Source organism: Typopeltis vanoorti, chromosome 4 (assembly GCF_054136105.1).
Source record: "Typopeltis vanoorti isolate ZY-2024b chromosome 4, IOZ_Tvanoo_1.0, whole genome shotgun sequence".
Taxonomy (NCBI): Eukaryota; Metazoa; Arthropoda; class Arachnida; order Uropygi; family Thelyphonidae; genus Typopeltis; species Typopeltis vanoorti.
This window is the reverse complement of record NC_143552.1, coordinates 51170644-51185147: the sequence shown is the minus strand read 5'-3', so window position 1 is coordinate 51185147 and position 14504 is coordinate 51170644. Positions and strand designations below refer to the sequence as shown.

Below are 14504 nucleotides of genomic sequence, written 5' to 3'. Positions count from 1 at the left end.
AACACATGGGTCTGGACGTCAGATTGGTCAACTGGATTCAGGATTGGCTGTCTGATAGGTATCAGAGAGTTGTGTATGGTGGAGCAGTTTCAAGGAGACAGAAGGTTACAAGTGGGGTCCCACAGGGCTCAGTACTAGGACCTATATTGTTTAACCTTTATATCAATGACATTGCCAGTGGATTGCAAGGGGATATTCAGTTGTTTGCGGATGATGCGAAGCTGGGAAGGATTATTAGTAATAGTGCAGATGTGGTAGCCCTGCAAGAGGATTTGAATAAGCTAGATAGATGGGGCAAATGAATGGGGGTGTCAGTTTAATGCAGCAAAATGTAAGGTCTTGAGGTTTGGGAAACATCGATGGGATGCTGCATACTCTATGGGAGGAGTTATACTGGAGGAAGTTGAGGAGACAAGAGATCTGGGGTTGATGATTGATAGAAACCTGAAGTTTAGGGGACATATTGCAAAGGTGGTGAAGGTAACACAGAGGATTGCTGCAATTATGAGAAGGACACTGACCTGCAGAGATAAGAGGGTTATCATTCAGTTGTATAAGTCTCTGATCAGACCACACTTGGATTATTGTTCTCAGATTTGGTCCCCTGGATTTGAAGGGGATAAATTAACTGTGGAAAAGATATAAAGACGGATGACAAAGATGGTCTCAGGACTGTACAAGGATAGTTATGAGAATTGGCTGAGGGAATGTGGACTGCAGAGTTTGGCGGATAGAAGAAGGAGAGGTGATATGATTGAGACTTTTAAACTGTTGAGAGGTGGTTACAGGGTTGACTCTGGGGAGTTCTTTCACTTGGTTGAACAGTGGGAAGGAGTGATGACAAGAGGCCATCCCTGGAAGTTACGAAAGGAAACTGTGAGCAAGAGGGTAAGGAGTGGTTTCTTTGCATGGAGGGTGGTTGAGCCGTGGAATGCATTGTCTGATAGTGGTGAGGGCAAGAACGGTCAATGAGTTTAAGGAGTGGTATGATAGACTTTGTGTTTCTTAGGGGGAACCTCCCCTTGATGAGTTTTGACAGACTTTATGTTCTTAGGAAGGACCTCCCACGATGAGTCTTTTGACTCCATAGAGGCCTGAATAATAATAATAATAATAATATCATCTACATAATGTAGCCAAACCTTTGGACTTTTTTGATAGTTTTTGAAAGCATTTGTTTCAAAATTTTCCATGAAAAGGTTGGCTTCGCCAAAATGAAGCTTATTAGCTCTTTATATTTAAGTAACTTAATAGTTGCACCTGTTTGGAAACTCATATAACAGTGTATATATGTTCTTTTCACTATACACTTTGGTATTAATTTGGTCTAGCTACTCACTGATGAAGCCTCAAAAAAGGCTGAAACCGGTCTGAGTAGTGACCTCCCACCATAATGTAATAACAGCATACATTTCCTAGGAAATGTGTTTTACATTATGGAAAATACCTAAGAATAGCGATCAGAACTTTACTGACTTTGCTGCGAGTTCTCCGGTATTGTACTACGTACTAGGGTCACTTGCATTAGCTCACGCTAGTGGTCGCAAATACTTTATAGTTTACTATATTCGGCATGAAACTCTCTGATTCCAATCTTTGAGTTTCTTATTCGGTTTTAAAACAATGTGGGATTTAATATCCCCTTAATTTAAATAATCTCCTTTATCTACTGTTTCTCCACAATAAAGTCAAGAAAACCAAAATTCTTGCAGAAGAGAAATTAAGTCTTAATTCTACAATTTCCCCACATTTATGTGATAAGAAAGTCAGAAAGAAAGAAAGATAGGGCAAGGACACAGAGAGAGCATATTCAGAGAAATAGTTCTCTTGACTGAAATCTCAAAAAACTAATTATTTTATTCAGAACTAATTATTTTAATCAGAAGAATGTCTTGAAGCATATGAATACAGGTAACAAGACTGATTCTAATGAAGATGAAAAAAAAAAAAACTGTATATCCAGCAAGAAAAATAAAATGATTGAATTCACACTTTCTCTGCAATCAAATGCATAAAGATGTTTCTTCTATCATGCTGTTTTTAGACAGAATTTATACCTCTTCAGTTGAAAAAAAAACTTTCCAGGAAGAAAGTTTTACATCAATAATCATAATGTCAAAAGTCTGCAGGCTAAAGCATAAGTGTACATATTGTATATTCATAGAGCATACAACATAATCAACTTCTTCAATTTGAATGTTTAAAAATGATATTTCCTGTGAAATGATAGAGAATATTCAATTAAAGATATGAAGTTTTTACTGTTAATAAAGGCACCCAACAAAGTACATGACTGAATACTTCTGCCCTTATTATGGAGTGCACAAGTGTTCAGTTGTGCACTTTGTTGGGTGGAAGCATGCATCATGAAGCCCTGAAGTTCAAAGAACTCCACACTGCATAAACTGTGAATACAGCATCTTGCCACTAAGATCAAAAGGACAATGACAAGCAGAGATAAGAGATGCTTATACCACAGTACAAAGACTCGATCAGACCATATATGGACTATTGAGCAAAAGTTTAGTTATATGGCTTCCATTGTGATGAAGGAAATCTGAAGAAGATCCAGAGATGAGTGACTAAGGAAATATCAGAAATATGGAATGATGGCTATGGGGGAGCAACTAAGGAAATATAAATGCATAGTTTAGTAAATTGATGGAAAAGAGGTTATATGATAGATAAGTTCAAGTTGGTAAAGGGATTTTACAGGATTAATATGGAGAGGATTATACAGAATGGAGAGTGAGTGCAGAAAAAGAAGAGACCATCTGCAGATGGTAAGGATGTGGTGACCAAGGAAGGGAGGATATGAATTTTTTTCTATATAGAGATGGTAGTGAGTGGAATGTATATATATACTGCCAGAATGCACTGAATTTAAGATTCAATCCAGTTGACTCTCACTATAGCAAAATTGTATCATTTTGGGCAGCTTTGTTTTTTGTACCTTCAACAAATGCCTTTTCCAGATCTACAAACTTATATGGATCTTTGTTACATTCCCATGATTTTGAAATTATTTGTCTTAAAGTGAAAACCTGATACTGACAATTCCATTTGGTTGTTGAGCTTGTTTCTCTTTCCAGAATTTTTCTTAGCCCCTTCTCAAGTACGTTTACACAAATCTTACCTGAAACACTCAGTAGAGGAATTCCTCTGTAATTTTCACATTGTTTTATTTCCTTTTTTTAAAGATAGGTACTATGAGAGGTGTACCTCCATAATATGGAGTTTGACTCTGTGACCAGGCAGTATGAATTGTGCAATGCAGCCAATGTGATACTTCAGTACTTCCATATTTGAACATTTCTGGTTGAATATTATCTAGTTCAACTGTCCTTCTCTTTTTAAGTAATTACTCCAGATATCTAGAATATCTTTATCGTCAGTTTTAATGTCACATGTAAAAAGAATCATCTCTTATTCCTTTCACAGTACTCTTTTCTAGATTTCTAAGCTTTTTCAATAGTTCCCAGAATATTTTGCTACCTTCCTGATATTTATCTTGTATATTATTATGAAAGTCTTCCCATGACTTTTGTTCAGATACTTTTTTATACACTGTTTGCTTTCTTATGTACATGCTTACTGACTTGCTAGAAACTTTTGATATGCTTTCTTCTTTTCTATAACTGCCTCTATAACTTTCTGCATCTGCCAGAAAGTTCTGATTTTTTTATTATTTTAGACAACTTCCTTACATACCTGTCCAGCTAAATCAATCATTGCTTCTTCAGTCTGCAAATGAGTTGTCAAGGTTTATATCTTGTTTCAAATATTTTCCTTCATTTTCGTGAATACTACTTGCATATTTGAGTTAAAAATTCACCTCTGAAAGATTTTTAATTGTGGAAATCTTTCTTACATAATATTATATTCAATTTTATCCTGCTCAAAACTAAACAATGATCACTTCTAATTTTAAATCCCTTGTATCCGTTTGTGTCCTGAAGCAGCACAAAGATATTGCTATCAACAATAACACAGTCGATGAGACTTTTCTTATATCTTGTGCATTTTGCCATATGAACTGTGTACTTTTTTATGTTGAAACATGGTGTTAGTAATGACTAGTTCATGTCCTGAGCAGAAATCAAGAAGTACTTATCATTATTATTGGCTTTGCTTTCTTCTCCAAATTTCCCAAACACACTACGTTTCCTTCTCTACTATTTAAGTCTCCAACAAGGATCAATTTTTTCCTTTTTCTTTATGCCAGCCACCTTCTCTCAGGACTTGAAAAAATTCCTTCAGTTTTTCCTTGATAGGAACTTCTGTGGAACCAAAGATGCAAATAAGTCTCACTGTTTTGCCTATTTTGATGTTTGCCTAAATCATCTACGTGATGTTGCCTGCTTCAAGAAGATTATTCTATTCTTATACAATTTGGTTGGCTAAATCCCCAATTGTCAGTCCATCCATATTTGTTCAGTACATGCAGGTATCTATAGCACTAATGGATTTCCACAAGAAGATTAGACATTACATACAAAGCCCTATTGGTTCTCCAGATTCCTTAAAATGCTATATGAAGGTTTCCTACCAGTTATGTAGTTTTACTTTTTAAGTGACCTTACCAATATTTTAGTGCAATAATATTGTATGTTGGTGATTCTGCACAATTTTGTTTGCTTAGCAGTCCTGTAGTATCACACAGGGTGTTTCACTCATAGGAGACCCAGAGTTATTGTTTATTACAGACATAATATACAAAATAGGCAAATATAATTGTGGTAGTACATATCTTGAGAAATGTCTAATATATTGCAACACAATAAATGCTGGAAGTGGCCGCCTCCTTCCTGCAGACACCTGGCAACCAGGCGCTCCATGTTTGTGAATGTCTCAATTAGCTGAGTATGGCTAATGTCATCAATTGCAGCACTGATGCTCGCTTTCAATTACTGGAGTGTGTGTGGTTTATTGGCATAGACCTTTCCCTTCAACATGCCTCACAAGAAGAAGTCTGGGGGACTGAGATCTGGAGATTTTGGTGGCCATATTCCTTTGGAGATTATGTGATCTTCAAAGATCAATATATTGAACTGGCATAGACCTTTTGGTCTATGCCAGTTGTAATCACCAAAAGAATATATCCACAAAGGTTTCCAGATCTCATTCCCCTGACTTTTTCTTGTGAAGCATGTTGAAAGGAAAGGTCAATGTCAATAAGCCATGCGCACTCCAGTAATTAAAAGAACATCACCACTGCAACTGATGACATCACTCATGCTCAGCTAATTGAGCCATTCGCAAACATGGAGTATCAGGTTGCCAGGTGCCTGCAGGAAGGAGGCGGCCACTTCCAGCACTTATTGTGATGCGATATGTTGGACATCTCTCAAGGTATGTACGACCACAATTACATTCGCCTATTTTTTATATTATGTCTGTAATAAACGATAACTCATGGAAAGTGAAACACCCTGTATAATAAATACATAAATAATAACTGACGTGATTTCAGGTTCTCTTGCTTTTCTTTTATGATAAGGGCGAATCATGTTTTTAGTAAACTGCTTTTTTAAAATATTACATATAAACCATAATATGCAAAAAAAACCCAGAAAAGTGTAAAGTATTAAAAAAATCTGCCATGGATGTCTGAAAAATATATGATAATAATAATATGATATTTAAACCAATATGTAAGGGTTATTTCAATCATTTTGCATACTGCGTTGCTGTTGTTAAACTAAACAATTATTAAACAAAATACATTTAAAAACCTTCAATATAATCTCAATTCTTCCTTATTACTGTGCCAGCCTGGTTAGCTAAGTGGTTAGTGTAGCCATTCTCCAACCAACAGGTCGCAGGTTCAAATCTTGCTGTGGGCATGGATGTTGGTGATTGTCTTTAGGCAGGAGATTAATTTCATTGCCCAATATTAGACCACAACTCTGCTTATTGGAGACCTGAAGTGGCTTGAAAAAATTCCATGTTTAGTCTCTAGAGCAGGGTTTCTGGAATATGAAAAATAAAAAAAAAAATTTTTAAATATATAAAATTGATAAAAATGGAAAAAAAATCAAATATACTACAGATTTACTAATAATCTTTTGTGGGTGGGAATCGCATATAAAAAAAATTATATATATATATAACTAATCTTTTTGTTTTTTAAATGGACTTATCATCATTGGCAGTCGTGTTTTCTGCAACATGATTCTTTCAAATAGCAGATAACAGATTAAAGTCTGAAGTCCAGGATGGGGGATGAGGTAGTATTAATCTCAATTAATATTTTCTGTATTTTTCATAAAATACAGAAAATTTTATTAAAAATATGTATTTTTTCTAAAATCTGTATTTTTCATAAAATCAGATGCTTCATATGAAATATATGGCATATATATACCTGACAATGTCATGCATAATGAGGTTTCCAACTGCACACATCAAGTTTTACATGTGTGTGTTTTATATATCCCATATTATGCGTGTGTATATACACACTGAGAAATTTTTGCACAAAACGCCTTACAGAGACCTCCTTAACATGTTATCACAATTAACCCTGTAGGCACTGTATCAGCCACTTCATTGTAAGCCATTATCTTCAACTTAACCTCTGATTGTTGATGCTGACATATTTTGGATGAGAAGAGTTTGGATGTTTAAGCTGTGAGGACTGATTTTTCTGTTCTGGTTCAAAATCCTTGGCAACAATTCTGTTTAAAAACTGTCTGTCTTCAGTGTCCCACTGATGCAGTAATTTTGCAGTCCCTTTGTGAGCTGCTAATATGTTGTCAGCTGATGCAAGACTCTCTTGTCTGCACTGTTTCTTTTCTTCAAATTTCAATGAGACTTCTGAAAACAAATGTAGATAAGATATCTGCTTGACTTGTAATTTATTCATATTGTGTTCTGGTCGTACAGCAGGCAGCTGATAATAATCACCAATATGTTATCCATAGTTGTCAATGATGTGCCACTTCTTAAATTGTATTTAATGCTTATCTGCCCTTCACAGAAGTGAGGTGTACTGTAAACATATGCTGTTAGTTGCTATTATTATTATGCTGTTATTCTATATTCTATTTATATAGCTTCTTTTATTTTTTATACTAATTAGCTGTGTACGCTTTCTCTCTCTCGTAACCTTTCTCACTTACTCTATTGAGTATTATGTTTATCCACCTTCCGTATTTATTAGTCGTATGCTTATGAACACTGAAAATTTTATTTGTCAGACTGCACCATCAGTATATCAAATATTCGGCATAAGACTCGATAAAATTCCGGTAGATCTCTCTCTCTCTCTCTCTCTTACTAGCGTAAATCCTTCAACAAAGTTTACATAAACAGTCGTGGTTCTTAAGTAATAAAACTGCGCTTTTAATGCCTTAGTTGTTTCCTGCTCACAAGTCCGATTTATTCAGGAACAGTGCAGTTGTAAAATAAAGGCTCAGGCAGTACTCTTTTAACAAATAATTAAAACACATTTATTTACATTAATATGAAATTATACATGAATCAAATGACAGGGAGATTGCTTTCTCTACCCATCTAAAAAATCTTTAGCATAAAATTAGAACCCTTTCACTTCAACACTAAATAATCTCTTTAACTCTAAAACTTATTTACTCTCTGCTTACAAATTCAACTTATTAAACTTCTAGTTTACTCGCAAAGAGATTATTTTTACAAATTAGATATCACCTTCTAACATGCCAATTGACTCTCTTATAGACACTTCTTATTACTATTAAACTAATTCTTAACAGTCCATATACAACATATCTCCTAGATTATAAGAGAAAATACATATACAAAGGGAAGTAACTGACAGAGGCTCTGTTTTGCACATTCAGTCAAGAGTCTTTTACTAAAGTCTTTATGGCTTTTCTTTCATCTCGAGTTTTAGGCTTTCTTCAGGAATACTACAGCGGTATCACTTCGGGATATTAGCGGACTTTTTGACTGCAATCTGCAGTACTCGAATAGCACATATACAAAAGGTTTCAGCATCCAGCAAATTCTCCTCTGGATCCTTACTTCGGGAACTTCTGCTACTAATCGCCGATGACTGATCTGGCTCTCTTTGGTAACAGTGCTTCACCTTTTGCTCTCTTGACTACGTCTGGTTCTCTGCCAGAAACTGCTCCTTCTCTCTCGGCAACTGGACCTGGACTCCCCTCTGTCAGCAACAAGACCTAGACTCTTCTCTGGTGGCAACTGGAAGCCCCTCATGCTCGGCTCAGTTTCCTTTTATTCCCTGATCTTGGGACCTTGCACTAAAGGTAGTAAACCCCAAAGAATTCGGCATAACTCTTTCATCTTCCTTTAAGTTTGACCTGCTCTTTGTTCTTCTCTGTGCATTCTTTTGATCGTATTTTGCCGGGCATGGAACTTGTCTAAAACTAGCGGACCTCTTTGATACTTCTCTTGTCCTTTTGGGCCGCAGAAACCTCTAAACCTAGCGGCATTCTTAGATATTAACTTTAAAGGTGTTAGCGCAGAGCTTGTAAGCACTTCTCTCATACACAAAACTAGTAAACAACTTTCCTGCGCTCTTACACATAATTATATGCAAAGTTCAGATGGCAAAGCATTGCCTTTGTTTTCGACGTTAAAACAGTAAATACATTCACTTCGCACAGGGTTAACTACATTAATATTTAGCAAAATATACATAGAAACAAACAAGGTTATTTACAGTTCTCATGAGACTTGACCTATGTAAAAAATCGATGTAAACCGCTTTGGTATTTTTAAGCTACATCGAGATTTTACAGTATACATCCACTTTGACATTGTACTACAATCCAATGGACTGAATCAACAAACTTCACATAAAGCACTGTGAATCAAAGATGGAAGTTTTTCACAACTGGTTTCAATTTTGATGTATGAATGTTTGTCAATGCATTGATACAATCTTACCTGAAATTCTTTCTCCATTTTGAAGGTCTTATTTTGTAGAATATGAACACAGAAACAAAAAATAAGCACATGATATTTTTACTCAGAGAGTGGGTTACAAATAACATGAAAATATTACAGCAACCATTGGCCATGTATGTCAAGTATGCATGCAGAATGTTTGAAATGACCCTCATATTTAGAGAAACAATATGTTTTATTATATCAATGAAAGAAAGCATCTTCACAACATACCTCAACATAAGATCTCAAATTTCTAGTAATACTTGAATATGTACTCAGGAGTACTACCTCTTCTTGTATTAGACTCCATACTTGAGTTACACTAACAAAAAGGGGCTGAAATTTAAGAAATAACTAAGGGATCTCCAAGTTAAACTATATAAAAATTTAAATTTTTTAGCATGATGCAATTAATTCAAAACCTCTATAACATACTGTATGTATGAATAAACAGTTTATGCATATACAAGTACACTGGTGTCCAAAACCTAAGGACAAAGACTATTTCTGAAGATTACAACCACAAATTCAGACAAAATCCCTTGTGGCAATTTGTATGCCTGATGATTTTAAGTAGAAAGTGGGTACACATTTAAATTTTGGAATCATGCACAAAGGAGATCATGTGGTAGCACTTAACAGGATAAAAGACAAAAGGCTGTGCTAAGTGAATTGTGTTTGAAGGGAGCTCTTTTCCTATGGAATAAAGTTGCAAATTTGGGTGTGTTGTGATGTCTCAAAGACATCGTCTAGATGATTTCACATGGGAAAAAATTATTGGAAAGCTTAAGGAAGGCTGCAAAATTACTGATATTGCCAGAGAGTTTGGAATCTCAGTGTTGTATCCAGGCCCTGGGCAGAGTTTCAAAACAATGGAATGTGTTCCAGACGTTAACTAAAAGGTTGCCTTGCTCTATCATGGAGTATGAAGTTAGATGTTTAGTTATAATAGCAAAACAAAATCGATCTACTATGCTTGCAAGTTGGCTCCATTCAAACACAAGTATGTGGATATCTCGACAAACTGTGAATAGATGTCTGAGACAAGTAGGCCTATTTGCCCGAAGGCCTGTAGTTTGCATCCCTTTATCCAAAGCTCATCATAGAACAGATTTTCAGTGGTGCTGTATCCATAAAGATTAGATACAACACCAATGAGCTAATGTACTCTTTACGGATGACAGTTGTTTTAGTCTTTTCTCTGATTCTAGACAACACTTGATATGTCAAAAAACTGTGAATAGATGTCTGAGCCAAAGTGGTCTGCTTACCATCATGAGAATGTTCTCGAAAGGGATAGATACAGCAGTGCTGGGGTCATGGTGTGAGGAGGCATTATGCTTAATGGATGCACCGAGCTACAAGTGCTGGAAAAAATGGATTGTGACTGGTGAATGATACTGCAATGAAGTTCTTCAATCTCATGTTCATTAGTTCCTTAGTGCTGTAGGCGAAGAATTCATTTTAATGGATGACAATGCCACACCACATTGTACATGAGCAGTGGAAATACTTTGGGAGACTGAGGATATTAATCAAATCAAGTGGCCTGCATGTCCCCCCAGATCTCAACCCCATAGAACATATTTGGGATGCAATAGGGAGACATATTGCTGTTCATAATTCCCCTCCAGAAAAAAAGCAAGTCCTTATCCTTGCTCTGAAGGAGAAGTGGGCTAGTTTGCCTCAATAACTCCTGAATCACTTAGTGCTAAACATGGTACAATGTTGTGAGCGCTGCATTGCAGTTCAGGGTGGGCATATTCCATACTGAAATGTCTCTCTGCATACATTTCTCCAAGTATGAAATTTATAACACATTTTTCATGCATTATAATTTATTAGTATGGTGGCAATAAACTTATGTCCACGTTTGGCTGTAGTCATGAAAATGCTTTCATATACTAAAAATGTAGTTTGTCCTTAACTTTTGGGCACCAGTGTAGAATTCATAACTCTTCACTCTTGTTTAATTAATGGGGAAAAAAAAAGCAATGCACATTTAGCTATTTGTAGCAGATTGCTAATTTTACTATATTTGGAGTTCATATTAATGACTAAACCATGATGAGTCTATTGACTCCATGGAGGTTACTGAAATAAAAATGATAATGATTAACATGTGATGTCAGTATTTTGTCATTCTATGAATTCCTGAAAAAATACAGGAATTCATAGTACACATTAATGTGAAAAAAATACTCGCATCATGTGTTAACACATTCGCTGCCAACTACGAGTATACTCGTAGTTGGTAAACCAGCTACACAAACCAGCTACGAGTATACTCGTATGACGCTTATCGCCGGGAACGAGATTACTGTACTGACCTTGAGGAAGTGAAAATGCTTGGCTTGTGGAGCTAGCATCAAAACTGTGTATTATCATAGATAGTATATGCTCTGCACAAGCCAACTACGAGTATACTCGTATGACGCTTACCGCCGGCAATGAGATTACCGTACTGACCTTGAAGAAGTGAAATTGCTTGGCGTACAGGAACAGACTATGCCGAAATAGCATGGCAGCAAACGTGTTAATCATGATTAACACATGATGTCAGTATTTATATTTATGGTAAGAGAAGCTCAGGGGTATTGTTATTTAAGAGAAATCTCTTCTTCACCGAGAATATCAGTGTGAGTAGTATAGAAAAGCAAGATTAGGTTGAAGATTACTTTTTTTTTGTTGTTGTAAGAAATGAGTTAGGGATGAATTTGAAGAAAGTAAAGTAGATCCATATACCACATTGTCAGGTCCACATACAATATCTGAATCAAAAATGAATGACAGTTTTTCTTTGATAAATAAGGGATTAAATTTGCATATAAGCAATATGGTAACCTATTTATCCAAACAAAGAATGCAAGTTTTTTACATACATATACCTGAAAGACTGAGACAAAAAAAACTATCAAGCCACTGAGGATAGTCTGTTAATTTCAGGCTGAAATATTTGGCAAATATTAAAATATTCTTGTGCTAACGTGTTTATATTTCTTAATTTAATGTCACGAGTATCTCTCAAGAATAGAAAATAAAATATTTAATTTAGTTTAATGAGAAAACAGTATGTAAGACAGGGAAATTGAATGAGGATAGGAGTTATATGTGACATTAGATGCTGGAAGTGGCAGTAAATATGCAGGAAGAAAAATCATTGTAAGAAGGGTCTGGGATGCATGGAGTAGTTAAACCTTAAGCAAAAGGTTAGGTTATGATAAAGACGAGAGGTCAAAGTCAGCGGAGAGAAGAATCATAGCTAAGGGAAGATAAAATAGACTAGTTATGGATTCAATAATGAGTTACTGTATTTGTTTATGAATAGTAGAAGTATTAACAACAAGGGAAATTAAACTGTTGCATCAAGTGAGTTGCTAAGTTAAACATGGCTGGATGAGAATGATACACTGAGGTGAATAGAAATGAGGGGTGTGATGTTTTTATGAAAACAGTAGAGGTATGAACAAAGTGTGCTGATGACAGCAGAGGAAATGTGCCATCCCCATAAATGAAAAGATATATGTGGGGGGTGGGGACAAAGAGTGGCAGCATAGTGTGAGGTGGTAGGCAGGTTGAGATATTTAGTTAGCTAAAAGGAATGGTATTTTCTAGTCTTCTCCCAGATGGATAGCCTGAATCTCTAAATAATTTCTATTCTCAAATGTATTACCCACAATAGAATTAAATGATATTATTAACTGAGTGAGATCATTTTCCAGTATTATAGTTAATTCTTATCTTGTAGCAGTGTAATGATGATCGCTATACTACTGAATCAAAACTGATCTCTAGTGATATTGTTAATATACACATTATCACATTTCCAATATCTACTGCAAACAGTAGGATGCCTTTCATATTTGTCATGGCACTACTCTTCAACAATTTTTTGGATACAGGAAGTTCAAAAATACACTTGCTTGCAGTTACAATAATAATTCTGAAGCATGGAGTTTAAATTGTTTTTATAACAAATTTTCAGACTTTCACATATTTCATAAAGATCTGGTCACCTGGTTTTCAGAAGGATAAAGAGATGTTGGAAAGGGTCCAGAGGTGACTAAGGTAGTTTCTGACCTCTGGAATGTCGAGTATGAGGAAAGATGTAATTTGCAGAGTCTGGTGGACAGGAGGAAGAGGGGAGATATGATAGAGACCTACAAGTTAGTAAGGGGTTGTTATAGGATCAATGTTGGAGAGGTTCTACAGAAAATAGTGGGAGATAAGGGGAGAACCAGAGGTCATCCCTGGAAACGGTATAAAGAGAATGTGAGTAGAGGAGTGAGAAGCGGGTTTTTTCCATGCAGAGTTGTGAATGATTGGAATGTCTTGCCTGAGAGTGTGGTGTCTGCAGAGAATTTGAGTGTGTTTAAAGCACAGTATGATGAGCTATGTGTAAGATAAAAGGACCTCCAAGATGAGTCTTTGACTCCATTGGGTCTTGGGTAATAATAATAATAATAACTGAAGTGCATTTCTATAATGAATTTCTGAATGTTAATTCACCAAGAGTGATTTTAAAATTTGCACAGTGACAGTAAACACAAGAAGTGGATTAAATGATCACAGCAGAATACTTGTGTCAATATAAAGCAGATATGTATGTGGGAGATAATAGTAGGGCACAGGAAGTCTTGGTATTTGGAGATTCAATAATCTGAGTCTAGCTTAGAAGTCCAGGTGAAAATATTTACAAAAATATTTATAGGATTACCTAAGAACTTTCTTTTTTGAAAATAATATCATAAAAAATAATTTACATTTGTAAATAAATTTTAATCAGTACAAATTAAATTTGCAATCTATTTTATTTAATTATACTATATTTATTATACTTAATCAATATATATTCAATACATATCATCATCATAATCATCATCATCAAATTCCTGTCATGTACCCTCAAGGAGTGTACAGGATATGATAGTGCCACATGAAAAATTACATCATTACTAACTTCTTATCTACAATTTTCCTCCAAATCAGTCTATTACCTGTCAAGACTCCAACATTTTCAGATCTTATATTTAAATCTTCTAAGGCACTTTTTACGATATCAATCCACCTATATCTTGGTCTTCCTCTGGGTCTTTTTCCTGCCAACCTGGCATAGAACATGTGTTTTGCTAATCTTTCGTCTCCCATTCTGTTTAAGTGACCATACCGCCTTAGATTAGTTCTGCTAATGCATTCCTGGATGCTGACAATGTTAACTTCTTTCCTAATATCCTCATTTTTAATATGATATTGACATTGATGCCATCTATTCATTCCCCTAATCTTTCTCAGGACTCTCATATCTGCAGTTCTCTAGTCTTTGGTCAAGTGTTTTACTTCTAACCTAGCTCTCAGATCCATTAGTTAAAATTGGTTTTAACACTGTCTTGTATCCAGCTAATTTAGTGTTTTGACTAATTTCTCTCTTATTCAATATAAATTTATTCAGTTGACTTCCTACCATGTCAGCTTTGTTAATTCTGTTGTCTATTTCCATATTTAATTTACCATCTTCACTAAAACTGTGCCTGAGTAGCTGAAATGTTCTGTTTGTTATAGAACAAATTGCATGGTTCTCCATTCACAATGCAATTGATATTTTCAAT

General features: G+C 35.4%; 1 protein-coding gene across 7 annotated transcripts in view; it reads right to left on the bottom strand.

Annotated features, from left to right (window-relative positions):
- Nucleotides 1-14504, bottom strand: part of LOC150107294 (cilia- and flagella-associated protein 206) — a 330352-nt gene that overhangs the window by 111356 nt on the left and 204492 nt on the right. For 6 of the 7 annotated variants that reach the window (XM_090391143.1, XM_090391149.1, XM_090391146.1 and 3 more), the window contains one exon: nucleotides 9130-9234. The exons of the other annotated variant lie outside the window; for it this stretch is intronic. In XM_090391143.1, coding sequence (XP_090247269.1) covers nucleotides 9130-9234 — 105 coding nt within the window. The remainder of the gene's footprint in view (nucleotides 1-9129; nucleotides 9235-14504) is intronic. 7 annotated transcript variants of the gene reach the window in all.